We start from the raw sequence: 26910 nt of genomic DNA, 5'->3' as shown, positions 1-26910 counted from the left end.
CTTTGATATAGCACCTGAACGCTGTTTTGTGATCACTGTTGATCTTAAGTGTGCTGATCCTTTGACATGTTCTTTTATACATGCACTGTCCTTTAAAATAGTATTCTCTGTTGAAGCAGCAAGACCTAATTCCAGTGCAATAGATGACAAACTTTGTTCTGCTTCTTAATCATTTACATCTTCATTTCTAAATCAATTTTGTTTTGTTTCCTAACACTGCCACCACTTGCACTTTCTGATGGTCGCTTTCCCTTCATCATTAAGTAAACACGAATGAAGAGATGAAGAGAAGATTTCAGTGAAGGGGAACTCATTTCACCATAATACCGTAATGTAAAAACACACAGAATTTCAGTTATTGGTATTATTGCAAATGCAGTAAGATCAAGTTTACTACCCGTTTATAATTAGATGCACTAACAGAAAAGCCGATAAGCCAGAAAGTGCAAATTGTTTTTATTGTTTTATGGTTGTGACCTCCATAAATGTGTTTCAGAAAAATATCCCAAAGGCGTTCAAAATTGAATCTTATAACGGAACTCATGATAATGATGAAATTGTAGTGCAATCTCCATTATAAAAATGACCTTTCAGAGAGATAAATAGCTTAGTAATATAGCGAAATTTACAACTTCCAAGGACTTGGAATAAATTACAAAAAAAAAAAAAAAAAGTGTTACTGGGTTCACATTACGATATTTATCCCTACAGGTGCAAAATACGTTTCCAAATTTTTTTAAGTTTGTACCGACTGGCAAAAACATACGTAAAGTCGAATTTGTGTAAGTCGAGTATTATGTAAGTCGGGGAGTTCCTGTATATTTATGTATAACTACACTGGTTGGGTTAGGTTAGACTTGCAATTAATGCTGGCACGAAGATATTAGAAATTACTGGTGGTTGTACTGATTTGCACCCTATGTTGCTGCAGATAGAAATCTGAGGATATTCAGTTTATTTATACAAATGGTTCTTAGATATGTGAGGTGCTGTGTTTAATTTAATATCCAATACTAAACCTAAGAAACTGATACTGTTGGTAAGTGAGATGATGATTCTGAGGTGTAATTCAGGTTCGGGGTGGTGCTTACATATTTTTACAAAAACAGATATAAGAGATTTGATTTCTATGCTGAGAATTGTAAGCCATTACAGAATGTCCATAGCTCAGTTTTGCTAATTGAGACATTCATATTTTTGCTTGACATGAAATCACGAGATCGTCTGCATGCTGATAAAGATCTAGTGTGTTTGGAATCTCTCACATAATGCTATCAATTCTTATTGTAATCAATGTGGCACTTAATACTGATCCCTTGGGAATGCTTTCTTCCTGTATATGTAATTGAGAGACAGCAATCTAATAATGAACTTGAAAGGTTATGTCTTCTAGGAAACTCTGAATAAGTAAGAGAAGCTTGCCTCACAGTCCATAGGTATGCAGATTTTGTAGAATACCAAATCTGCCAAGTGATATCAAAGGCTTTTTCCACATCCTGACTCACAATAACTAGAGGCACATTTTTAACAAATGCATTACTGACATCTGATTCTGACTTAGTCACCAAATATAAGAGACGTCTTTCATTTAAATCCATTCTTATTTTTATGTGAGAGTGTTACTGACTCAAGAAACAAGGTGATATGTTTAAGTACCATTTTTTTTCAATGTTTTTCCTAAACAACTAGTTAAGGAAAGTTTCCTCTATTCCAGTGAAATGATAATTCATTAGAATGGAGGGAACTTTCCTGTTTCCAAGTGAGCTAACACAAGAGAGGGCTGACGTGTGAGGATAAATGTGCTCCTGATTCGGTTAAAAAATATCAAGAATTTCTGCAGTGCTATTTTAGCATTAGCATTAGTAGAGGCATTTGATGCAAGAAAGCAAGCTTATGCAGCATCAGCCAAAAAAAAAAATAAAGTAAAATAAATAAATAAAAAATAACCACTTCCACTTCACCCCTCTGTTCGTTCGAAATACCTGTCCAGCTGAGCCTTAAACTTATTTAGGCTATCAACTTCCACGACAAGGGATGGAAGTCTGTTCCACCTACCAACCACCCACTGGCTAAAGCAAATTTCTGCACATCTATCCTACATCTGTCTTTCCTCAATTTGAATTTATGCCCTCTCAGGTGATTATTCTGAGCAAAAGGAAGAATCCCATCAGCATTGAGCATGCTCAAACCATTCAAGACATTGTACACCTCTATCAGATCACCTCGCTGGTGCCTAGTCTCCAGACACTGTAATTCGCAAAACTTAAGCCTTTCTTCGTAAGAGCACCCCTTTGTTCCATTCACTAATCTTGTTGCCCTTCTCTGTACTCGTTCCAGCAGCTCTATTATTTCAGCACAAGATGCACTCTTGGATGTTTTGTTGAGAGATTCTTTTAACTCGCACACACTGAAAAAGACTGATTACGTGGTTGAGAAAGACTGGTATGAAAGTTTAACTTTCATTTTAACCAAACTAGTAATTTTAGTTTGTTGAAATGAGATGTATATAGTTGCAGAAATGTAGGCAAAAGTAAAATTTTGGCAAAAGCATTCACTATCGCTTTAGGGGAGGGTAGTTCCTGTCCATTACAGACCAAAATGAGAAGGCATATTATTAGATATTTGCCATTTAGAAATTAAATATGCCTCAAAATTAGCTGTGTACTGTTGTTTTTGGCAATTGCAGAAATAAACTTTGTCCATGAATGTTTTTTGGTCTGCCTTCTTATTTGTCAAACTTTTACTTAAAATAAGTTTCTTATAATTTATAGAATTGGTGTCAGTGGGATATTTTCACAAAAGATTCCATGCTTTATCTTTTTGCTTTGTTGCAGGCATCATTCTAACAATAATTATTATGCCTTCACACTGGTTGACTGATGTTGCTACTGATAGCATCTGTGTAGTAACATGACCATCATCTATGGACTGATTTTCGATGAAATCAACATCAAATGGAATATCAACACGAGGAATATTTACTGGAACCTTTTTTTTGAGAGTTTCCGGATTCTGCAATATTTTGCATGTGTGGAGATTGTAATTTACAAATAACCAGGAAGTGATCATTATTATGTGGACTATCTCCAATACTACCTATTCTATACAAGAGCATAGAGTAACAGAGCAGATTGATAGGTCTATGGCAGAAGCAAATCCTGTAGGAAAATGCACATCAGTATGTGCATCACAATTCAGTACAGTTAGGTTATGTGTATCTATTAATAATTCTATTGGCTGCCCTCTTTTATCTTCATATGGGGCAATGTCCATTAAAATCACCTGTCAAGCAAAAAAGGGATGGAATCTGGGTATGAGTTCTTTAGCATTCTTATTTAACTTCTTATTCAAGAGGTTGAATAAAAATGAAGGTGAATAAGAATACAAACTTTTGTTGAAAAAGAATACAAAAAAAACAAAACAAAAAAGGACTTGAAATATAGACACAGTATGTATAGTGAATTATCATCTCAGATCACTAAGTAATCATGTAAAATATAAGAAAATAAATAAATAAGAAAAGGAAAAGAAAAAAAAAAATGAAAACTAATCAAGCAAGAATTGGTGCTGCAAAGCATTACCTACCACATATTGTGGAAAATAACAATGTACGTGAAGTAAGAGAATATGCCAATGATATAGAAAAACGACGAGATAAGCCAAATAAGTTCCCAAAAATAATAAATGATATAAGCAGAAGGGGGAGGCATTTCTATACATTTGTACTAATTGATATGTTTTATTAATTAGCAATTCTTCTAAATGCTTTTTAGAACCTATTCCTTCTATCTCGATTTATTTCCCCCCCCCCACACTTCTTTTGTTGGTTTAGTTAGGTACTGGTTTATTATTTTTTCTCACTTGGCTTGTCTAATATATTTTTGACTAGCATATTTTTGCTAATGTATATTAGTTAGGTATATGTTTTTTTTTTGAGCAACAACCACTGTGAGACAGAGCATGGCCACTACAAAGAATTACAAGAAATAAAATATCAACATATCCCTGCATCTCACAGGTTCTACTATGCAAAAACTTCTCTAGTAAAAACTGCACCTATATTTAGGGAGGTAGGAATGGTTTAGTTATCAACCTAAAACCAAAAACTTCGTGCAAACAATCTTTTTCCTCTTCTTGAGAAGTGCAGCATGAGCACTGCTGGATTAAGAAAGCCATCAAAGAATGATGTCAACGGCGACTAAATGACTTTTATTAGCACAGGAAAAAATGAAGTTATTGATGACAGAAATGCCTAAACCAGAGGTTCCCAAACTTTCTCGGTTCACGGCATGCTTAGTGTCCCAGTTATTTTTTTCACGGCACCCCTAGGCCAAAAGAAATAGCTATATAATAATTTTATTCTTTATATAGAGGTAATAAAATTTGTAAAATAATAAGAGAAGTTTACCTCAATATAGTACGTAGAACACTTCCGTATGATACTCTCCAGAAAAGAGTATCATACGGAAGTGTTCTACGTACTATATTGAGGTAAACTTCTCTTATTATTTTACGATTATTGATATCAACATAGAACGTACTGAGCATTATAGCTCTGGTTCATACTATCTAAGAGGTACTAAATAAAGATCAATTATAGACCACCATAAAATTAAAAAGATACGGTACAATGGATACCGTACACCTTTTTATAATGAAATAAATGTATAAATTTCAAAAAAAAAAAAAAAAAAACAATAACTTTAAGTAACTTAAATTGAAATGAAACAGTAGCCCAAGAATGTTGTTGCGGCACCCTAGTGTGCCGCAGTGCCCCGGTTGAAAACCATTGTCCTAAACTGTGGCAGTGATGTTTCTGAAAAATAAAGTAGCAATACTTTTTAAAGTATATCTCTTCGCATTTAATTTTCCTACAGCTTAAAAAAAAATCACATGAAGAAAAATAAGTTCATGACTTTTTTATAATATGTTCAATATAATTCAATTCCGAGAAAACCTCTTTGTATAAATGAAGAGACAGTCTAATTTCTCAGGATTTCTCTTGATTCCTAATTTCTCAGGATTTAACTATAATAATTTATACTTTTATGCCTGGCATTTGACTCCATACAGCATAAGGCAATGTTTTGGGCACTGGAAGGACAAGGCATAGATACCCCATATATTATGATTTTGAAGAAAATCATATATGAGAATGCTACCTCCTTTATTAGACTAGACAAAGACATTAGCATATTTAAAATTGAGAAAGGAGTTCGACAAGGAAACAATATCTCTGAAGTTGTTTACTGCTGCCCTTGGGGAAACTTTCAGAAGATTAGACTGGTTGCAGAAAGGAGTCAATGTGAATGGAGAATACCTAAACCATTTACGATTTGCAGATGACATTGTGGTCATAAGCCATGATCCCAAAGAATTAGAGGAAAATCTTAATCAGTTATGCACAGTTAGTAAGGATTTTGGACTAAAGATGAATATAGCTAAAAGAAAAGTAATGATGAACAAGTATGCCACAGAAAGGGATATAATGCTTGAAGGAGCAGTAATTGAAAAGGTCATATACTTATCTGGGACAAGTCATTAGCTGTAATAATGAAAAATGTCTGGAAGTCAAAAGAAGAATAAAATTCAGGAAATATAGTCATATACTGAGGAGCAATATCCCAATTTGCCTGAAACATAAAATAATGAACCAAATAATGAAATAATAAATACACTCCCCACCATGACTTATGGAAGTGAAACGCAGGCACTCACCAAAAGAATGGAAGAGAAGCTGAGAACTACACAGCAAAGAATAGAACGGATTATATACTGGGAATCAGACTGTTAGATAAGAGGACACATGGATTAGGCAGCAAACTCAAGTAAAGGACATTCTTACCAAAACCAAAGAACTAAAATGGTCTTGGGCAGGACATATAGCTCGAAGACATGATGACAGATGGACTAAGAAAATAACAGAATGGTACCCAAGAGGAACTAGAAGAAAACCTGGAAGACAACAATGGAGATGGACAGATGAAATTCATGAGTTTGTAGGTAGTAAATGGATGGCCATTGCACAAAACAGAAGGAACTGGAAAGTTGCTGGAGAGGCCTTCATCCTGCAGTGGATTGAAAATGGCTGATGATGATAATGATTTATACTTTACTTTTAATACAAAAAGCTAAAATATATCTGGGGAAATGTGAAATTCAGAAACAAGGCTAAAATCAAAGTATGACATTAAGGGCAAGTTGCTGCTATGGATAAAGGGATAGCTGAGTGGGAGAAGACAGACTGGTAATCAATGGACACTGCTCTTCGTGGACTAGTGTTATTAGTGGAATCCCCCAGGTTGCAGTGTTGGGCCAATTGCTATTTTCTGTATTTATCACTGATATTGATGAAGGTATATCACGCTTAATGTTCAAGTTGGCATGATACAAAAGTGAACAGAGTTAATAATGACAGTAATGATGGTACACTGCTGCAACAGGATCTAGAAAAGTTGGGCAGATGGGCTGAGAAGTGGCAACTGAAGTTTAATATTGAAAAATGCAAAGTACTGCATATGGGTAAGAGTAACCGCAGAGAAACGTACCAACTTGTGTGGTACTACACTTAGGGTGGTAGAAAATGAAAAAGACCTGAGAATAATGCAGTCAGATATGAAGTTTTCTAATCAGTGCAGACAGGATGCCAGAGCAGCTCATGGGGTCCTGTCAATAACATGCAGGAATTTTGCTAGCAGGGATAAGGAGGTGATTATCCTTTTGTATAAGGCAATGGCCAGACCACACCTTGAGTACTGCATACAGGTCTGGAGGCCTCATTTTAGGAAGGATGTAGAGCTGCTGGAATGAGTATAGCGAAGGCCAATGAGATTGGTGAGGGGAATGAAGGGATCCTCTTACCAAGAAAGGCTTAAATCAGATTGAGGAAAGCCAGTTGTAGAATAGATGTGGGAATTTGCCTTTAGCCAGCAGATGGCTGATTGCTGGAACAAACTTCTACTTGTCATTATGGAAGTTGATAGCTTAAATAAATTCAAGGAAGTTTAATATTTTAAAAGTTTAATATTCAAGGAATTTTAATATTTTAAAATTAAAATATAAAAAAATTTTAATGGCAAAAAAACAAAGTGATGTATTTATAACATTTTCTGTAAAACTTATTTAATTTTCACTTATTTAAGTGGACAAATTTTTGGAGCAAATGGATGGATGGGTGAAATGAGAATATTTTGTTTTTGGCTGATGCTGTATAAGCTTGCTTGCTTTTCTATCATATGCCTCTACTAATGGTAATCTGAAATTCAGAAATAAGACCATTTTTGTACTATGTGGTATTGTGTGATAAATATACAGATGAACAAGAAAAGGGGGTGGCCATGGGAGTGGTCTATTTCAGTTTTATTAATTTTTTTTTTTATATTATTTTAAGGAATAAAATTTCTAACCAATGTCCAGATTTTTTCTGCTGAAGTTTTAATTTAAATGTAACATTCTATTATTTCTATACTGAATACTGCTAGAAAACAAAAGCTCCATTGTGTAAGTAAAATAAGTGCTGGGAGGCAGCTATTTGTTTTTAACATACAGGTGGCCATACACCAAGAAATAGCTTTGTTCACATTAAAACTTACCCTTGTTTGCCATTTAAGATCCATCATGTTACGTTCTTTAGCTTCATTTCTTTGTTTCTGTTCCAATAAAAACTTGGACTCAGTAGCAAGTTCAACATTACGAACTCTAAGAGCTGCAGTGACATCTTTCCATAACCTATTTTGCAAAAAATATTTTAAAAAAATGAAAATATTAAAAAATTTTAATGGCAAAAAAACAAAGTGAAGTATTTATAACATTTTCTGTAAAACTTATTTAATTTGAAACAGAAACACTATTTTAATAAACATTGCTGTGCACTGGTTATTAATAACAAGGCACTATCAAATATCTATCTATATATATATATATAAGAAAGAAAAATATGCTGTCGCTTTGTAAAAAATGTTACATAACCACCACATTTTCCATTCAAATGAAATGAAATGCATGAAAGAAATAAAAGCCCTCTCAAATGAAAGGCTAATAACCTCAGGACAACCTGACTTCAAAATCCCAAAAGTTCAAAATCAACTGAGTAATCAATGAAATAAATAAATAAAAAAAAAGTCAAGAGAAAAACTTAACAACAAAGTTTAGAAGCAATCATTCAGTTAGACTGGACAGCTCGGTGGTAACACCGATTGTTATTTTTTGTGACCGGATCCAACTGAAACATTGTTTTCTAAAATTGTATTTTAATATAAAAATTGGAGTAAAAGCTGAATATGTCAATTTATTTATTTATTTATTTTTTTAAATATACACTGAGTGTCAAGTTATAGGTAACCAGAGACCATGTCATATGTCTTTATCAGGGGTGTATCAGGCAGTGGCATTCAACAAGAATATATTTCATTGTAAGTGGAGAGTTACATTGTACGCATTGCAGAGGATCATTACCTGTGAGGAGATGGAGGTGAGTAAGTTGACTGTGGCCAATTCGTGCTCTGGCTAAGATTACTTCCTCCCTTCTGTTTACATGGAAGATATAACTGTGGTAGCTGTTTAATTTGAAGGAGTTTATTATGCTTTTGGGCTTGCCAATGAATTGTTCATTGTTCCTGACATATTTTTCATACATTGCATTTGTAGTCAGGATATGGAACATAATAATGTGATAATTCTGTATTGGATATTTAGCAGCATAGTCTGCACATTCATTTCCTGGTAACCCAGCATGGGTTGGGATCCAGCAAAAGATAACCATTTGCTGGAGTTCCTGGATATGCATTAATTTCAATTTTATGAACTTTATTAAAGGACATTATGAAATGAGATATTCTGTAATGCTATAAGTGCACTCTGGGAGTTCGTATATATTGAGCTTTCTCGGATGGACAGATGGAGAATATTTTCTAGTGCAAGCGTATAATTCAGCAGTATAGCTGCTGCATTCAGTGGGAAGTGATATGGAAAAGTTTTGAGGGAAGACAGCTGCAGCACCCACTCCACTTTCAGACTTTGACCCATCGGTATATATTTTTGTAAAATGCATATAATTTTGGAAGTGGACAATATGGAGTTGTATGTTGACATTTGCAAGGGAGTGCTTTCCCCAGTTTAGGAAATAACTGTCACAGGACAGTTTAATGGAGGACCATGGAGGATCCAGTATGTTTGGATCTAGGAGAATTTTGTCAAAATGTATATTCCAATTTGTTGTTGAGTTTAAAAACACAGGCTACTAGGGCCATATTGGGTCTTTCTAATAACTACATTTCATGATATATTCCTATACGATTTAGAACAGTAAATAGTTCTTTTTTATTAGGATCACCTCCCATTTAATTCATTGATGCAATTAATTCATTGATGACTGTGTGTTAGCAATTGATTTAACCCCTTCCCGGAACATTTTTTCCCTGAAAATGTGCCATAATGGATCGACTTTTTTTTATTTTACAGATTAAAAGTATGCATCATGTGAATACTCACTGTATAGTTTTTTGTGTTTTTATAAGTTTTTTAGTAGAAAATACATGGAAGTAATTAACCCAATGAATTAATTGCAGATTCTGGAAGATGATCTTAATAAAAAAACACTATTTTCTTTTCTAAATCGTATAGGAATATATCATGAAATATAGTTATTATAATGAAGCTATCCCGAGTTATCTCGTGTATGCCAAAAAAAGTTTGCAAATTATACAGTTTTTTTTAAATAAATTAGTGCTTCAGCTAAAAGAAAGGAACAGAAAAACTCTTCACTACTCATTATATAAATAAATTTAAAAAAATCAAGTGGAACACACAAGCAATAATCGTGAACTAACTACATTCTGACACACGGCTGCCACAAGTGGCCAGGTGAAGTAAGCGTCGTTTATGAGCAGCAGTTCAAGAGGGCAGCGAAATATTTTTTGATATAGTTTTCTAACTGGTTAACGCTTATCAGTATTCAGCATTTAGGACAGCAAACTTTATTTTGCTTACTGGCGACACATAGGAATGTGCACTACTGTTCTGATATTGCTGTACAATAAGTAAATATAAGTAAAATGAAAGCCAGTTGTCTGCTGCCAGACGTAAGAAAATCCTGAGAAATCTCTGGATTTATCTGGCTAATTGCAAAATTAGCCAGATAAATGCCTGAGAAAATACATTTCAATCCTAAATTTGGAGGTATTATTGTATCCCGAGATATTTTGTGTAGTTCTAAATAATGTTTAAAACTAAAAACGAGATATCTTGGGATAACCCCTTCATGGATTATCATTATTATTAACCATAGGGTGCAAGGAAGCCTGAGGCTTATGCTGCACTAGACAAAAAAAAAAAAAAATTTTCCAAATTACCCCGAGAGAGAGAGAGAGAAAAGTAGAAGGGAATCACCAAGAAAGAGAAGAATGATTATATCCAGCTCAGGACCCTGGGTGTGCCAAGCCCATACTCACCAGATATGAGCCCCTGCGGTTGTTTAAAGGTGTTTAAACAGATATTTTGGAAGTGGGGACAGTCCACTAACAAATGGTCAGTTGTACACGACAAAATGTACATTGGGGAGCATTGTCCTTCATTAATAGATAGAGGTGAGTATGCCCAATCCTTAGCCTTCCTATAATTGTTTCGTCTCGTCTGCTATCCTGGAAGCTGAAGAGCTGTGGTTATGGTTTTATTTGGTATAGTGACCAGCTATTGTAACATGCTTTATGGATAATATGTTTATAATCGGTATATGGAGTTTGAAAAGTCTGCAAAAGATTAGTATCTGGTTGTTTGGCTGCAAGATCTGCTCTTTCATTTCCTGTTATTCCAGAATGTCCCGGAATCCAGCAGAATGTCACAGTTTGGTTTGTCTCATTACAAGCAAAGTAATTTAGAATGGATTTGTTTTATTACAGGGCGAGATGTGTTCATATTACTACTTATAGCAGAGACAGTACTGAGTGAGTCACTGTATATCAAGGCAGATGAAATTAGAAGTTGAGTAATATGATCCAGATCAGCATAAAGTTCAATAGTGAAGATACTGCATTCGATTGGTAATGAGACAGAAGTGGTGGATGATAGGAAGACTGCCACAGCACCTAATTAGGTATCAGTTTTTGATCCATCTGTATAGACTTCACATGCCTTTGAGTTAGAGAGTAAGCTGCATGTAACTGTGCAATACTGAAAGGAGATAAGGTGTTCTTTCCCCATTGTTGAAAATAGTCATAAATTGCAGAGATTTTTTTTTTTTTTTGATTTGGTAGTTGTTGGCGCATCAGCTTCTGTGGCCATATTGCACCTCCCAAGGTTTTTGCAGTACTTTGATCCAAGCCCGAGGCGGGAATCGAATGCGCGACCTTTGGGTTGCCAGGCAGGTACTTTACCCACTCGGCTAGCCCGGTCGGCATTGCAGAGATATTTGTCCAAGGTGGATCTGATGGTGTCATGTCCTGAAATATATTACCGATTTCTATATTCTATGATTCAGCTAGTTCTTTAAGTCTAAGGGGAGCAGGTCAGTTTTCATTTGGTTTGCTATTGTAAAATGACTCCCATTCGGTATTGTATAGGCATCTCCAATTAGGGCGAGAAGGAAAACTGCAGATTTTTGCAGCATATAGGAGAAGTAATATTTTCCTGCGGAGATGTAACGGAAGTTCATGGGCTTCAATGTAAAGACTCTGAACTAGAGATGTTCTGAAAGCTCCTAGAGAAATTCTCAGAGCACTATGCTGGATGGTGTTTAACCACTCTAAAGTACTTTTCCTCGCACAGTCATACACCGGAGAGCCAAAGTCCAGGCAGGACCTGATGAGAGCCCTATAGAGATGGATCAAGGTATGTTGATCAGTGCCCAATGACATGGATGACACACACCGCAGAATATTCAACTTCTTCAAACAGATGGTTCGAATATAGGTCACATGTGCTCGAAAGTTCAGTTTTCTATCTAGTACCAGGCCAAGAAAACAGACAGTGTGAGCAAGGGGAATTGAAACATTATTGATCTTTAGCTCAGGATCATGATGAAGTGACCGTAATTTGCAGAAGGTGTAGTAGTGGATTTCTGCTCAGCAAGACAATATCTATTACGTAAGGTCCAGGATTCTATTCTGGAAAGAGCAATTTGTAGCTGCCTTTCAACAGTATTCATACCTTGTGACTGGCAGGATATGGTAAAGTCATCCGCATACATGTATATTTCAACAGTTTTTGGAACATCTTCCAATATGTTGTTGACCCGAATCACAAATAGGGTAGCACTCAATATGGAACCCTGTGGGACACCCTCTTCTTGAATGTGAGATGCTGATAGCATGTTTCGATATCGAACCCAAAAGGTGCATAATCTTAAAAAGTTCTGAATTATTTGAGGAAGGAAGCCTCTCAGCCCCAACTGATGCATATTTTTAATAATACCATGATGCCAAGTGGTATCAAATGCTTTCTGAATATTTAGGCTCCAAGTTTCCAATAATGCCTGTAATCTGATAGCAGTAGGCTGGAGCTGTTGTGGATTTATTTCTATAGTATATTGTGAACTGAGGATCATTAAGTATCGGCCTAATGAGGTGGATAAGTAGACTGAATTTTTTTTGTATAGTTAAGAAGTAACACCTTTCGCCTGAGGCTTAGGGAAAGTTCATGTGCTGCAAAGTTCGATAAATGCCTATAGCAATCCTCAGGACAGAATGTGTGTGTGTGTGTGTGTGTGTGTGTGTGTGTGTGTGTGTGTGTGTGTGTGTGTGTGTGTGTGTGTGTGTGTGTGTGTTTTATTGGGGATTTAATGGTGCATAAGCTGCTGTGGCTATAATGCTGTGGCTATTCATAGAAAAATGCTAAAAAACATAATTTAGCTGTAACCACTTTATTTTTATTTCAGAAAACAGAAAAATTCATTGATGTTTGCATTGTTGTAGAATGTTGAATAGGGGCTAAACCGTGCTACTGGGGCACCATAATGAAGGTGAAATCCGATTAGAGCTACATACAAATGAAGTAACGTGTAATGATCTTCACCCCCATGATGTTGAAGAGATAAGTCTATGTTCATTTTTTTCTGAAAAGTTGTCTGTAGATATTTAACGTATTCCAAGAAGTTCAATTTACTATCGAAAATCAGACCAAGGAGATGAATGCTGTTCACAACTTCGATAGGATGATTTGTTAAGAGTAGTTCTGGTTCTGGATGCATCTTCCATTTGTTACAGAAGTGAATGACTAGATTTCTGACAAGATAGTTGATAACCATTCTGTGCCATCCAGAGCTGAATATTATTAATTGAAATTTGGAGCTGCTGTTCAATGAAAGTCATGTTCTGTGAACTGCAAGAAACGGACAGATCATCGGTATATAGGCATGTATTCACAGTGTTGGAAATATTTTTAGTCATGTGATTTATTCTTATTGTGAATAAGGTGGCACTGAGAACAGAGCCCTGTGGGACTCCTCCTTGTATATATGTTTGGGAGAGGACTTGCCAGTATTAAACTTGAAAAGAACCATGCTGAAGAAAGCTCCGTATGAAATATGGTAAGTGGCCTCTCAGGTCAAGGGAATGGAGATCTCTCAAGGATACCAAAAGGCGATGTGGTGACGAAGGTTTTCTCTATGTCAAGGCATATCATGATGAGATGCTCATTTTGGACGAATGCATTCCTGATGTGTATTTCAGCTTTGACCATGAGATGCAGGGCTCTCATAGTTCACGTTCGAAAATATTTTCCCACAGAAATATGTCGAACAAAAAACTGAGATAAGTCCAAACGTAAATATTTTCAAATTTATACACTTGTCCGCTACTCCACGCATCAAACACAATTTTGTCTTGCTTTTCCAACTCATCTATCACGGTCTATTTGCGTAGAATTTCAAGGGCAGCCTTTTGCCTTTCCAAATCCTCAATTTCAGTTTTAAGGCATTTTAGTCTTACACTCCACATGTCCTTGATTTTTAAGCCCTTTAACTCCATTTTAAAATGTGCTTTGTGTGGGCTAATAGTTAAAGAGCCACAGTTATATGTTCAAAGAGTTGCATGCGGCTTGCAAGCCCCAGGTTGCCGACCCCTGCCCTAGGGCATTCACAATCTCTGGAGGAGCAGAATGCTCCTGCCCATTCCAGTTCAGAGTGAGGAGGAAAATGGGGGAAATTTGCCATTTAACTGTTTTATTTTCTCAATATTATTCTTATATCAGTATTTTTATTAACTGAGCTTGCAAATCGAATCCAAGAGTCTCTTTAAGCTTTCTTCCTAATGTGATGAGCCTTGGATCTAAGCCTCTTGTAGTTTATAAAATCGGCGGCAGTAGGATGATTGATAAATATATTCCACATTGGTTTTTTTTGCACTCTTTGGACTCTTCGTTCGACCAATAATTTATGGTTCTATGGACAGCTGACTGTGCTTATCAAACCCTAACAGGGAGCTAAATTAATTTGTAATAACTAATAGCAAAGTGGAGGAGAAGTTGCTGAAGATAAACATAAGAAAGGCACCTGGTGTGGATGGGATCTATCCAGTTATATTAAGGGAGGCAGCAAAGGAGATAAGCAAACCTTTAGCTATAATTGCAAGACCATCCTTGAATTCAGGGGAGGTCCCCTGGGACTAGAGAAGTATAAATGCATCCCGAAATCACAAAGTGGGATTAAAGGGTCACAAGTAATTACAGACCTGTTAGTTTAACTTCTATTCCGGGGAAAATAATGGAGTCACTGGTTAAAGAATCACTGCATGATCATCTAGACAAGACTGTAGCTATAGCGCAGGCTAGTGGCAGCTCGTGACTCTAATGTATGGTTATAAGACCATTTTCAGTGATGTAGTAACATTCCACCTGGTAAAGTTCACAGACACGATTGTCACATATAGGGATCTAAAAATCCCCACTCAGTTCGTGAACATGAGCGTGATATTCCCAAGGTAAGCATATGGTGCACACTGTCCTTCAGCCAGGTGACTGTGCCATATTTTTTCCTCAATCACACCGTGAACTCCACAAATTATCTAGACAAGCTCAAATTGTATGCTGCACCTTAACTGGAAGATGTGCAGCCACGTGCGTTCTGTCAGCAAGGTACGGTGCCACCACACTGGAGTTTGCATGTGTGTGATTTCCTTGATAAAAAAATTTCCTAATCGATGGATCAGCTTGGATGGTCCCATTCCATGGTCTCCTCTTTCCCCTGTTATCACACCTGTGAATTTCTTTCTATAGGGTTACATAAAAGACAAGTTGTATGCAAAAAAAAAAAAAGTTAGCATCAGAGTTAAAAGGGCGGGTTGAACTGGCAGTGACTTACATTTCTCAAGACATAATTCAAAACACTTGGAATGAAATCAGCTACCAAAGATGCCCATGTGGAGGTTTAGTGAAGTGCGGTTGCAAGATAAGAAATTGTGATAACAAATTCTTTGAGTTGCTTTATTAAGTGCAACAAAAATGTTTTACAATACCTATTAATTTTTTTTTTCTACTTCTAAACCCACCTTAGATTTAGAAATCGGTATAATAACCAACAGGTTTTTAAATAGGGCTATCCACTTTCCATTATTAATCAAATCAGATTACAAGCTAAAAATAAGTCAGAAAATGTGATACTTATTAATGAAACCAATAAAAAATACTTTATTTCTATTCTGTACGCCAAACAATGGTATAGGCAACTCAATAAACTCTTTAAAGATACAAAATTTAAAATTATAGCCAGGCCTATGCAGAAGCTGCATAATATACTGAGAAATCACACAGTTCTTCCTTCTTTCTCGATACAAGTAAATGATCTTGTATACAATATTTCTTGTGGTCAGTGTGATTCATCATATCAAGAGTCAATTCAGCGCACACTCTCGATTTACGGGTGAAACAACACGCTGCTTCAGTCTGCACATCATGCGCAAACACATCGGAATTGTCATTTCATGCTGTCAATGAAGGCCATATGTTCCTATTTAATAAAGCAGAAATCTTAAGCATACAACATAATTACATAAAATTATTGATTGCTGAGACCCTTAAAATGAAGCTTCACTCAAATTCTATCAACGTGCACCGTTCTTACCTAATTTTGAATTTCTGGTCTTTTTTACGCATGCGCCAATACAAATCTCTCCATTTAAGAACTTAACTTCGCATTATTTCCGATGATCAAGACAAATAGTTGAAAAGCATTGTCTGCTTAAGGAGGAAAATACAGTAAATTTCATTTAATTTGTATGTCAAAACATATTTTATAATCCATTTTAATTATTTATTCTGGTATATGGTTTTCAAACTTTAACTATTTTAATTATTCTGGCAGTGTCTTCTTGCACTCATGGCTTTTCCTGAGTTGGTTTGATGTGTTTTGGGGTCGGGTTGAGGCTCTCAGCTTTTGATTCCATTGTGTGTCGGATCGATCATGTCTCTATGAGTGAAAGAATTTAAAATTGTTTTATCTGTTTATTTTATTCATTTTACATTTGGAGAGCACTGACTGGAAGCATTCTATGCAAAAGATTGAGGTAATCTCTTACTCTTTGAAATATATTGTTACAATGTAGAAGTTATTGAGCCTATGGTTTTATTTGGTATAGCTCTGTGCTTTTTACAAATACCTATTAATAAAATTTTAATTGAGCTTCATGATCAAGTGAATAATTTATAGTCACTCTGTAGTTCGGCTTAGTTGCTGTACAAGCTGAAAAGCAGAGTTGTGGGCTTGGGTTAGTTACAAGCAGGTCCTCAAAGTTTGGTTCTAGAGCCATTCTTTCTTCTTAACTTTGTGAATGATATAGATAAATGAATGAACTATATATTTAAATTTGCAGATAATATAAAACTCAGGAGGATGGTAGCAATACAAATCAGTTTGAGCTTCTTTAGAATGATTTGGACCAGCTTAATGGATGGTTGGACATATGATAGTTACATTTTAATGCTGTGAAGCGCAAGGTTAAATTCAAGTAACAGAACTATAACCAGGAGTTATAGTTCTGTTATGCAAATCAACGGTAACACTAGATTTTGAATATTGTGTTCAGGTTTGGAGGTGACATTTGAGAAAAGACTGAGTTTCTTGAAAGACCAAAGATGAATAACTCATCTAGTGTGAAAAAAATGGGATCCATATGAGGTGAGATTACAAATGTGTGGATTGCAGAGCATCATAAAAAAGGAATCTCGGAGAGGAATCTGATTGAGATGTATAGAAGGGAGAGGGTAGGTAGATAGAAGGGGGGAAAGGGCACGGGAGAAGAGAAAGCAAATTGAATGACAGTGGAATTCTCTCATTGAAAAGGGACATAAAATTCAGGGCCAAGACTAATAGACTATTAAGGAGCACTATGAATCAGGAAAGGCAAAATGCTTTCAATAGAGAAGAAGCGTGGTCTACACTGCAACAAATTTGAATGAAAAAGTTATTAATCTGTTTTCAACAAATAAAAACCAAAGAATAGATTTTATTTTTAAATAAAATTTCAAGATTACCCAAGTCTGATAATGGTAAGTGTCCAATTAATGTTTGGTAGTATTTTAACTTGCTTATTATTATTATTATTACTATCTATGTCTAGCAAATAATTCACAGACACTCTGTACATCAAATATCCTGAAAGAGGCTTCTGAGGTTGGGAAAATTCAAGTCTAGGAAATAAATAAACTCATACGCCGACCATTAAATAAAATATTACTGTAACTAAAGTTTTACAAATAATATCAAAAACAAAATTATTTACAATAAACTAATGGTTATATATTACGGAATGCTAAAAACTGTAATAAAAATCATTTACTATAAAATATTCTAAAATATAAAAATTAAAAGCGCTAAAAACCGTTAAAAAACCTGAAGCTTTCGAGAGCGTCAGCTCCCTTTTTCAACAGTAATAAGACTTCCTGTAACATCTCTTTATATAGCAGGCTCACGGTACCTCCACACGTGGTTCTATCGGCACATGGGCAGAACCAGAAGCGGAAATGGCTCGGGTACGTGGCAAACAAAATTGTTCATCCAAACTTAATACAATTGTTTCAAAAATAGGATGAATATGCACACCTCTGTCTCTATTCATAGTATTCTTACTGGATGAGCCAATCCGCAAACCCTCGAGCCATTTACGCTCCCAGTATCCACGTGCACGATCCAAAATACTAGCGGTCCTTCGGGGAGATTTGATGCTGCTTCTCCAAAAATGTTTGGCCACAGCAGACTTATTGTAGTCAGCGGTTCTTATGGCAGTTAAATGTTCCCCCAGGCGGTCCCTGAGCCGTCGTTTTGTTTCCCCCCACATAACACTCCCCACAATATATTTTAGCATATTTTATAGTAAATGATTTTTATTACAGTTTTTAGCATTCCGTAATATACAACCATTAGTTTATTGTAAATAATTTGTTTTTGATTTTATTTTTGATATTATTTGTAAAACTTTAGTTACAGTAAAATTTTATTTAATGGTCGGCATATGAGTTTATTTATTTCCTAGACTGTACAACAATGTTTTGTATAGTTTTGTTTCAGCAGTTGCTATACAAAACTGTTTCTTGTATTCAATTCCACAGAAGATTTTCCTTTACAAATTCATGTTGTGATCCATTTAGGATATTACAATCCTCAAGATGATCTTATAATACATCTCTGACCATAGACACCTTCTATGACGCTGAGGTTAAACCAATAATTAACTCTCAACTTAGAAAGCTTAGTGTATTGGCAAGGGCAGATACTTCTCCAATATATGGTATAATCCCTGTATTTAATTTCTACCTCATAATAAAGTCTAAAGGTTTGGGGTATTTTTTTTTGTGCTTTTTTCAATATGGACAGGTAAAAACTATATATACATATTACCCCAGCCACTTTTCAAGTTCTTTAATTTTTCTGTTAGACTCTCTCATTTAATATTGATATCATAACACTGGGAGCTAAATGATTTTGTGATAAATGAGAAGAAAATGGAAGAGAAATTGTTGAGTCTAAAACTAAATATGGAATCTATCTGATTATATTAAAAGAAGCTGTTTTATAGTATTCATATTCATATTTTAAACTCTTGTTGACTATATAATTCATTCACTTCTCTTCCTCTCCTAGCATATCGTATCGATACACACAATTATGAGAGATTTTTTGAACATCTTGGTGCAAAAATATATTAGATTAACACTAAGATACATGGCCCAAATTAACAATATTTCTTTCCTATAATATTGCCTTCAAAAAAACACCATTCCAAAATTTGCCAAGGTCAATTTAAATCATAAAATTTCAGGAAAGCAACTAGCACTTGCCACATCTCGTAATAGCATTAAACTCTGCTTAAAATCTCGGTATAATGATAAACAAAAATATCTTTCCCAGGTTAGGAAATTTCACAACATATTATAATATTTTCTACAACCAAACGATTGGCCGTATCGAAGACCTCCATAGTTTTGCGATGATAAGCACAGGCCACAGAAATAAAAAACCATCACACACTGATTTGGCATCATCGCGGGTGCCAAACCAGGTTCATATGAGTGCTTCTGTAACCTCTTTATATATGTACAATGGGCCTACACATAATTCAAACACATTCCTGCAAGCTTCAGGCCAAGTGTATATGAGTTCGTTTACAACGCTCCCACAAGCATACAACGTAATCAGAATGGTTCAGCTAGTTCTTCGACACCCCCCCTCGCCCAATGTGCCTACATATCAACAGGTTACAAATCTTTCTTCATATACGATATCGCAGGACCAGATTTAACTTTTATCTAAAGGTTTGAACTATAAATTATTAACCACCTGGCAAGCTACTTAAAAAACAGTTTGCAAAAATACTGAATTTGGACATTGTAACGTCCCACAAAAAGATTTATTTATTGAACAAGTTAACCAAGTGGTAAATAAAATAAAAGGCATGCGGCTTCCTAAATTGAATAGGCATGAAATTTCAGCTTTACTTCCACTTCCACTTCACCACTCCATTCGTTTGAAATACCTGTCCAGCTGAAACTTAAATTTATTTAGGCTATCAACTTCCACAACAAGGGATGGAAAATAAAGACATTATTATTCAGAGAGCAGAGAAAGGAGATACAGTTGTAATACTTGATAAAACTGTTAGATTCAGTTATATCAGATACCTCCACTTATCTTGAAGTAGACTCGGTACAATTTCCCAATTTGGGCACTCAGTATAATAAAACATTAACCACGTATCGAAAAAACAGGACTACATTACTATGTCTCAGTTAAAGGAATTGAAGGCCAGAACATAAAACATCCCAGCACTTTTTGGGCAGGTAAAACTGCATTAAACCGTATTTTCTATTCGCCCCAATGTTGATTACAGGAACTCAGCATTTTCATCTTTAGCCACACATGTATATAATATTATAAAACCCTTTAGACAGGTGATACAATTTGGGATAAAAAACTATGATACATTATTAAATAACCTTAAGGATTGTAGACTCAGTGATGATGACAATTTACTCTCGATGGACGTTACATTAGCATTAGTTGAGGCATATTATTCAAGAAAGCAAGCTTATACAGCATCAGCCAAAAAAAAAACCCCATTTCACCCTTCTGGCCACTCCAAATGTTAGCATTAGTACAGGCATATGATGCAAGAAAGCAAGCTTATGCAGCATCATCCAAGAAAAAAAAAAACTTCCACTTCACCCCTCCATTCGTTTGAAATACCTGTCCAGCTGAGCCTTAAATTTATTTAGGCTATCAACTTCCACAACAAGGGATGAAAGTCTGTTCCACCAACCAACTACCCACTGGCTAAAGGCAGATTTCCACACATCTATCCTACATCTGTCTTTCCTCAATTTGAATTTATGCCCTCTCAGTTGATTATTCTGAGCAAGAGGCAGAATCCCTCAAACCATTCAAGGCTTTATACATCTCTATCAGATCACCTCGCCGGTGCCTAGTCTCCAGACACTGTAATTTGCAAAACTTAAGCCTTTCTTCGTAAGAGCAACCCTTTGTTCCATTCACTAACCTTGTTGCCCTTCTCTGTACTTGTTCCAGCAGCTCTACATCCTTCTTGAAATGAGGCTTCCAAACCTGTATACAGTACTCAATGTGTGGCCTGACCACTGCCTTATACAAGGTAATAATCACCCTGCTAAATTATCCCTGCTAGAAAAATTCCTGTATATAGTTGATAAGACACCATGAGCTACTCTTGCAGCCCGTCTGCACTGCTCAGAGAACTTCATATCTGCCTGCACAATTACCCCAGGTCCTTTTCATTCTCTACCACTGTCAGTGTAGTACCACAGAGTTGATATGTTGCTCTGGGGGTTGCTGTTTCCCATATGTAGTACTTTACATTTATTATTATTATTATTATTATTAGCCATATGGTGCAAGGAAGCCTGAGGCTTATGCTGCACCGGCCAAAAAAAAAAAAAAAAAATTTCCCTATTACCCTGAGAGAGAGAAAGAAGTAGAAAGGAATCACCAAGAAAGAGAAGAATGATGATATCCAGCTCAGGACCCTGGGTGTGCCAAGCCCATACTCACCAGATGTGAGCCTTCATTTGCCACCTCTCAGCCCATCTGCTCAACCTTTCAAGATCCTGTTGCAGCAGCATAGCGTCAGTTGTGTCCTTAACAACTCTGCCAACTTTTGTATTGTCTGCAAACTTGGACATTAAGCTTGATATACCATCATGAATATTATTTATAAATACAGAAAATAATAATGGACCCAACACTGAACCCTGAGGGACTCCACTGATAACATTAGTCCGCGATGAGCATTATCCATTGATTACCACTCTCTGTCTTCTCCCCCTCACCACCCCCTTTATCCATAGCAGCAATTTGCCTCCAATGCCACACTGCTCCAATCTGTGCAGCAGTCTTCCATGTGCAACAGTATCAAAAGCCTTTCTAAGATCCAAGTATATAATGTCAAAGTTATTCCCTGCATCCAGTTCTTTTGTGACTGCATCATAGTATCCAATCAAATTGGTCAGGCAAGACTTCCCCTTAACAAAACCATGCTATGTCCGAGCTATAACTGAAGTCTTGTCTAGATGATCCTGCAGTGCTTCTTTAACCAGTGACTCCATTAATTTTCCTGAAACAGAAGTTAAACTCACAGGTCTATAATTACTTGTGTTAGCCTTTGATCCCCATTTGTGAATTGTGGTCACATTTGTATATCTCCAGTCTATGGGTACCTCCCCTGAGTCCAAGGAAGCTCTCATAATTATGGCTAAGGGTTTGCTTACTTTCTTTGCTGCCTCCTTTAATATAACTGGATAGATCCCATCCACCCCAGGTGGCTTTCTTGTATTTATCTTCAACAATTTCTCCTCCACTTTACTCTCAGTTATTACAAGAGTATCTAGCTCTGCCAGAGTTTAATACACCTCTGGCATTCCCCTCCCTGAATAATCCTCATGTGTGAATGTAGATGCAAAATATTCATTTAGTTTGTTAGCTACCTGAGCAGGATCATCAACAGTTGACCCATCAATATCAAGTGGACCAATCTGATTCATCCCCTTCCTTCTAGAGTTTACATAAGTAAAGAACTCTTTGCTGTTTTTCTTTGCATCCCTTGCCAAAGATTTCTCGTAATCTACCTTCGCCTGCCTAACCTCCTTTGTAACTTGGTTACAGATCAACTTGTATCTATCATAGGCTTCTGTGTCACGTGTTAATTTGTATGTATCCCATGCATTTTTATTCTCTGCCATATGTCTCATTAGTTCATCTGACATCCACTTAGGCCTAAACCTTGAACAATATTTCTTAGTTGGTATGTAAAGCCTAGTAGCTTCATAGATAAGATCTTTGAATGCTTCCCATTTTGAATTTGCTGTTGGTAACATCATCAGTTAGTCCCACTGTATAGAATTTAAATACTGTCTCAGTCCATCGTAGTCGCCTTTACGAAAGCAATAACCCTTCCCTTTACCCCTAATGGTAGTTACCTCTTTGAGTAAATCCCACTTCAGCACACTGTGATCACTGCCACCTAGTGGTTCATTTACCTGCAGATTCTTAATGCATGAAGAATCACTACTGAAAATCAAATCAAGAGTATTACTCCCTCTATTTGCCTCCCGAACATGCTGATGTAGAAAACAATCATCCAATAAATCCACAAAAGCCTTGCTAGTGTGTGAGTGACCAGCCCCCAAATTCCAGTCAATATCTGGGAAGTTAAAATCCCCCATTATAAGACTCTCTGATTTACTGGCCCACTCTATTTCCCTGTACAATTTCTTATTATACTCATCAGAGTCATTAGGCCTATAGCACACTTCTACTCTCAATTTTGATCTCCCAATGCTTATGTCACACCAAACTGACTCGACACTGCACTGTCCAGCAATGTCGACTGGCTAAATTACATGACTAATTCAGAACAGATGCTTAAAATGTAATGTAATGCTGTCCATAACAGCATTTTGTATTAGTAGAATGTAAAGGGAATGATATTACTTTTAATGCTTTATGTCTTTTAGTCTGTATACTCATAAAACATTAGTAAATAAAGTATTTACTTACTGATTAAGGTGTATTTATGTTGAAAAAAACTGAGAAAACAAATGGCAAAATTTTTTTGGCTATAATGCACTATTTTAATAGTAGAACAAAATTTTAATAGCTGAAATAATAAAATATATTTCTGCTATTAAAAAAAATTATAATAGCAGAAATATATGCACATTTGAAATTCCATGCACTTAAAATAGCAAATAAGAGATTAATATTTATATGTTATGTGTAAAATATATAGAATGTTTTAAACTTTAAAATACATACAATAAGCTGTAGCCGAGTGGTCAATGCACGGGTGCATAAGTACACGTGCCTTGAGTGACCAGGGTTGAAGCCCGTGACTGCTAAATACGGTGCTGTTTCTTGTATTCTGTGTATCTTGTGAACTCCTCTGACCGTTTTGTCATCCCGGAGTATAAACAGAAAATTTATTTATTTATTTATAATCTATTAAGAAAAAATTTAATTCTAAAATTGTAGATCTCTTAAAAAAATTTAAATAAACTGATTAAATACAATTCGAACATGTATGGTATGGGTAAAGAGAAATTCTTTCCAGGAGAGAATGACCACTAATGCACAACGGCTAGTTGTGAGCACTGCTTGGCAGTCATGGATAACTATAGCCCTTATTAAGGTCTACAATACAACCTTCCTGTAAAATTTTATTTTATGTAGATATAAGAACTAATCTATGGGCTAAATGACATCATCATCATCAACCATTTTCAATCCACTGCAGGATGAAGGCCTCTCCAGCAACTTTCCAATTCCAAATGACATACTGCACCCAAAACTCATATTTGGTGAGTGCTGCATCATTACAGTGTAATTTCATTGACTTGTGTTAATTCTTTTCAGACTACATCCTTTTTTACCATGAAATTTTAGCAAAATAACTACACAATAAGGTATTTATTCATAATATTTTTATCTGCTATAAACACACATTACAGTGACTATATCAGAAGCCATTCCATAATATTCAGTTTTCCATTAAATTTTGAATGGGCTATGACAGTATGGTAATATTCTTGTAAGCCAAAAAAAAAAAAAAAAATTAAAAAACTTACCTGCGAGATTCATAAGATTTTTGTTCTACTATTGGTTTTACCCTCTTTCTGATTATGGGAATAGCTTTTGTGTCAACAAATATTTCAGTTCTCTGCAATAATGATCATTACAAAAAATCAATATTATACATATAAAAATAGAGAGCAAAAATGAATCTAAAATTAGTATTAGAATTAATCATACAGTGTAGGGAAACCAAAGGCTTGTGCTGTGTTGTATTAGACTAGCCAAATGAAAAAGGAAAGGAGAGAAAAAAAAAAAAAAATGCATCTACCCTGTACACATGAAAGACGTTTTATGTGTAAACTTCTTTGGTGACACCTACTAAGTTTTGAACAGGTATAACCGAAACCATGAACAATGTAATTTATGCTCATGCCCGCTACTTACTCTACCGATTCAATGTTAGTGATAAATAGGATACACATGTCCACTGCTTACTCTACCGAATCAACATTTGGAAGAGGTTAGGCCAATAGTCTAATTACCCATTTGATTGTAGTCATTTGTTGAATAGTATGATTGCAACAATACAAGTATTTGTATTGTTACAATCATACTATCAGTTACTCTGTCATGCTTTGTCGCAAATTACACATTGTTTGTTATTTGGTTTTTAGGAGCATTAGCAACTAAGGTCATATTGCTCCGGGGATATGCGGTGGTCATTCCCTGACCTTTCTGCATCCTCCGTATTTGGTGGCTCATGGGCTCGAACCCCGGTCTAATCAAGAAGCGTGTGCTACGCACTGCTGCTCCTGCCCACCTGGCTACGGAAGCACCTGCAAATTACACATGTAGTGCTAATGAGATCTGCAAGAAACAACAGTATCCACACATAATATGCTTTCGAAACTATTTTCGAGACTTGGCCCAGGATCTCAACGCGTACAAGCACGAGATGATAACGCTGCACATTCCATTTCGCAATGAGGAAACAGAGATACTGTCAGAGATGGCATATGCCAAGATCTACGACGACAATGAAGAGCTATGAATATGAATACTAGATCGTAAATTGTTGTATGAATCACACTTGAATGTTTGCAAAACGATTGAAATATGTAAGAAAATGTGTCAAGTCAACGGTGATCCTGATGAACCATGCAGCAATGACCTGCATAGCCTTGTAATGCAACTGCAAGAAGAGCCCTTTTGAAACTTTTAGAATTATCCAAACAGCAAGATGAATGAGGATCTAAAGCTCGCCATTCTCAATAACTCAGCGCAATTGCAAAGAAACGTGAAAACTTGAAGACAAATGAGGACTTTTGCAACTTAATGAGAATGGCCAATGACAAGCAAAAGATTCTATTCATACAAGTAATTTGTAGTCTGTATCTCCCAATTGTGAACTGATTCAAATATTCTTGACTGGCCAGCTGGTTGTAGAAAAACGTTTATGATTAGCTTCTTGATGGAAATACACAACTGCTTCAGTAATGCAGACGGGTATCGTAACACACACACATTACATTCGCTTCAGCTGGTAAGGCTAAAGAACATTCAAGATAACTGCCCTCAAGATATCCATTTTTCTGGTCACCAAAAGGTTTCTGCCATGGGTGGCAATGGCTAGCCCAAAGCCAGCTAAGTGGTATGCTCCAAAATCATAAATGTTTTTCTGCAACTAGCTGGTTTATGCCAGCTCCGAGCACATCCAAGATCACCACCCATGATCCCTTGTGTGATCTCCTCTCCCAACTCCACTTTTCTTTGTTATGAAATGGAAATGATGTCATTTCTGCATTGCAAAATCCTGACAAACTGATTTTACTACCGTCTGAAATTTAGTAGGTAATGCCAAAGATGTTTACATGTCAAAAACATACACATAGAAAAATGACACAGTGGGCTCTTGCATTCACCTTAACTCTATTTCAACTGTCCAAAAGAAGGGCAATACTCAGGGTGATGCTAGAAGAGGATCAGCCACTATATATCAACCAGACTATAGAGAAGTGCATGTGTGTACAAGATAAGTATAATCAACCTTTATTTCATATACTTTGTAGCTCTCTGTTGCTTAACTAATAAATGGACAATATGTATTTCTTTTGTTATTGACATCTTCTTTGCCTGGAAATTTTGTAACTGGCCTTTTTTTAAACTTTGTTATAGATTACCCTAGTCACCCACTGTTCTTCATTCTGTTTATAAACATTTCAGTGTAATTTTCAAGCAACCTGGAGAAATGGTTACAGTACTGCTGTATGCAAATTCATGTTTGCAATTTTAACTAAAATTGCAAACATTATTAATGTGTCACCAATGAGTGGGCAATTTAATTTTACTTGTATTTAAGAAGGAATGTAGAAAAACATTCAGTAAATATG

General features: G+C 35.8%; 1 protein-coding gene across 3 annotated transcripts in view; it reads right to left on the bottom strand.

Annotated features, from left to right (window-relative positions):
- LOC150078504 (oxysterol-binding protein-related protein 9) overlaps window positions 1-26910 on the bottom strand; it is a 607385-nt gene that overhangs the window by 15054 nt on the left and 565421 nt on the right. For all 3 annotated transcript variants that reach the window (XM_090385178.1, XM_090385176.1, XM_090385177.1), the window contains 2 exons: window positions 24574-24665; window positions 7593-7728 (listed from right to left, as the gene is read on the bottom strand). In XM_090385178.1, the coding sequence (XP_090241304.1) occupies window positions 7593-7728; window positions 24574-24665 (228 nt within the window). The remainder of the gene's footprint in view (window positions 1-7592; window positions 7729-24573; window positions 24666-26910) is intronic.

This window comes from Mastigoproctus giganteus, chromosome 11 (assembly GCF_048544385.1).
Source record: "Mastigoproctus giganteus isolate SK-2022 chromosome 11, ASM4854438v1, whole genome shotgun sequence".
Taxonomy (NCBI): domain Eukaryota; kingdom Metazoa; phylum Arthropoda; class Arachnida; order Uropygi; family Thelyphonidae; genus Mastigoproctus; species Mastigoproctus giganteus.
This window is presented reverse-complemented; position numbering and strand designations above follow the sequence as displayed.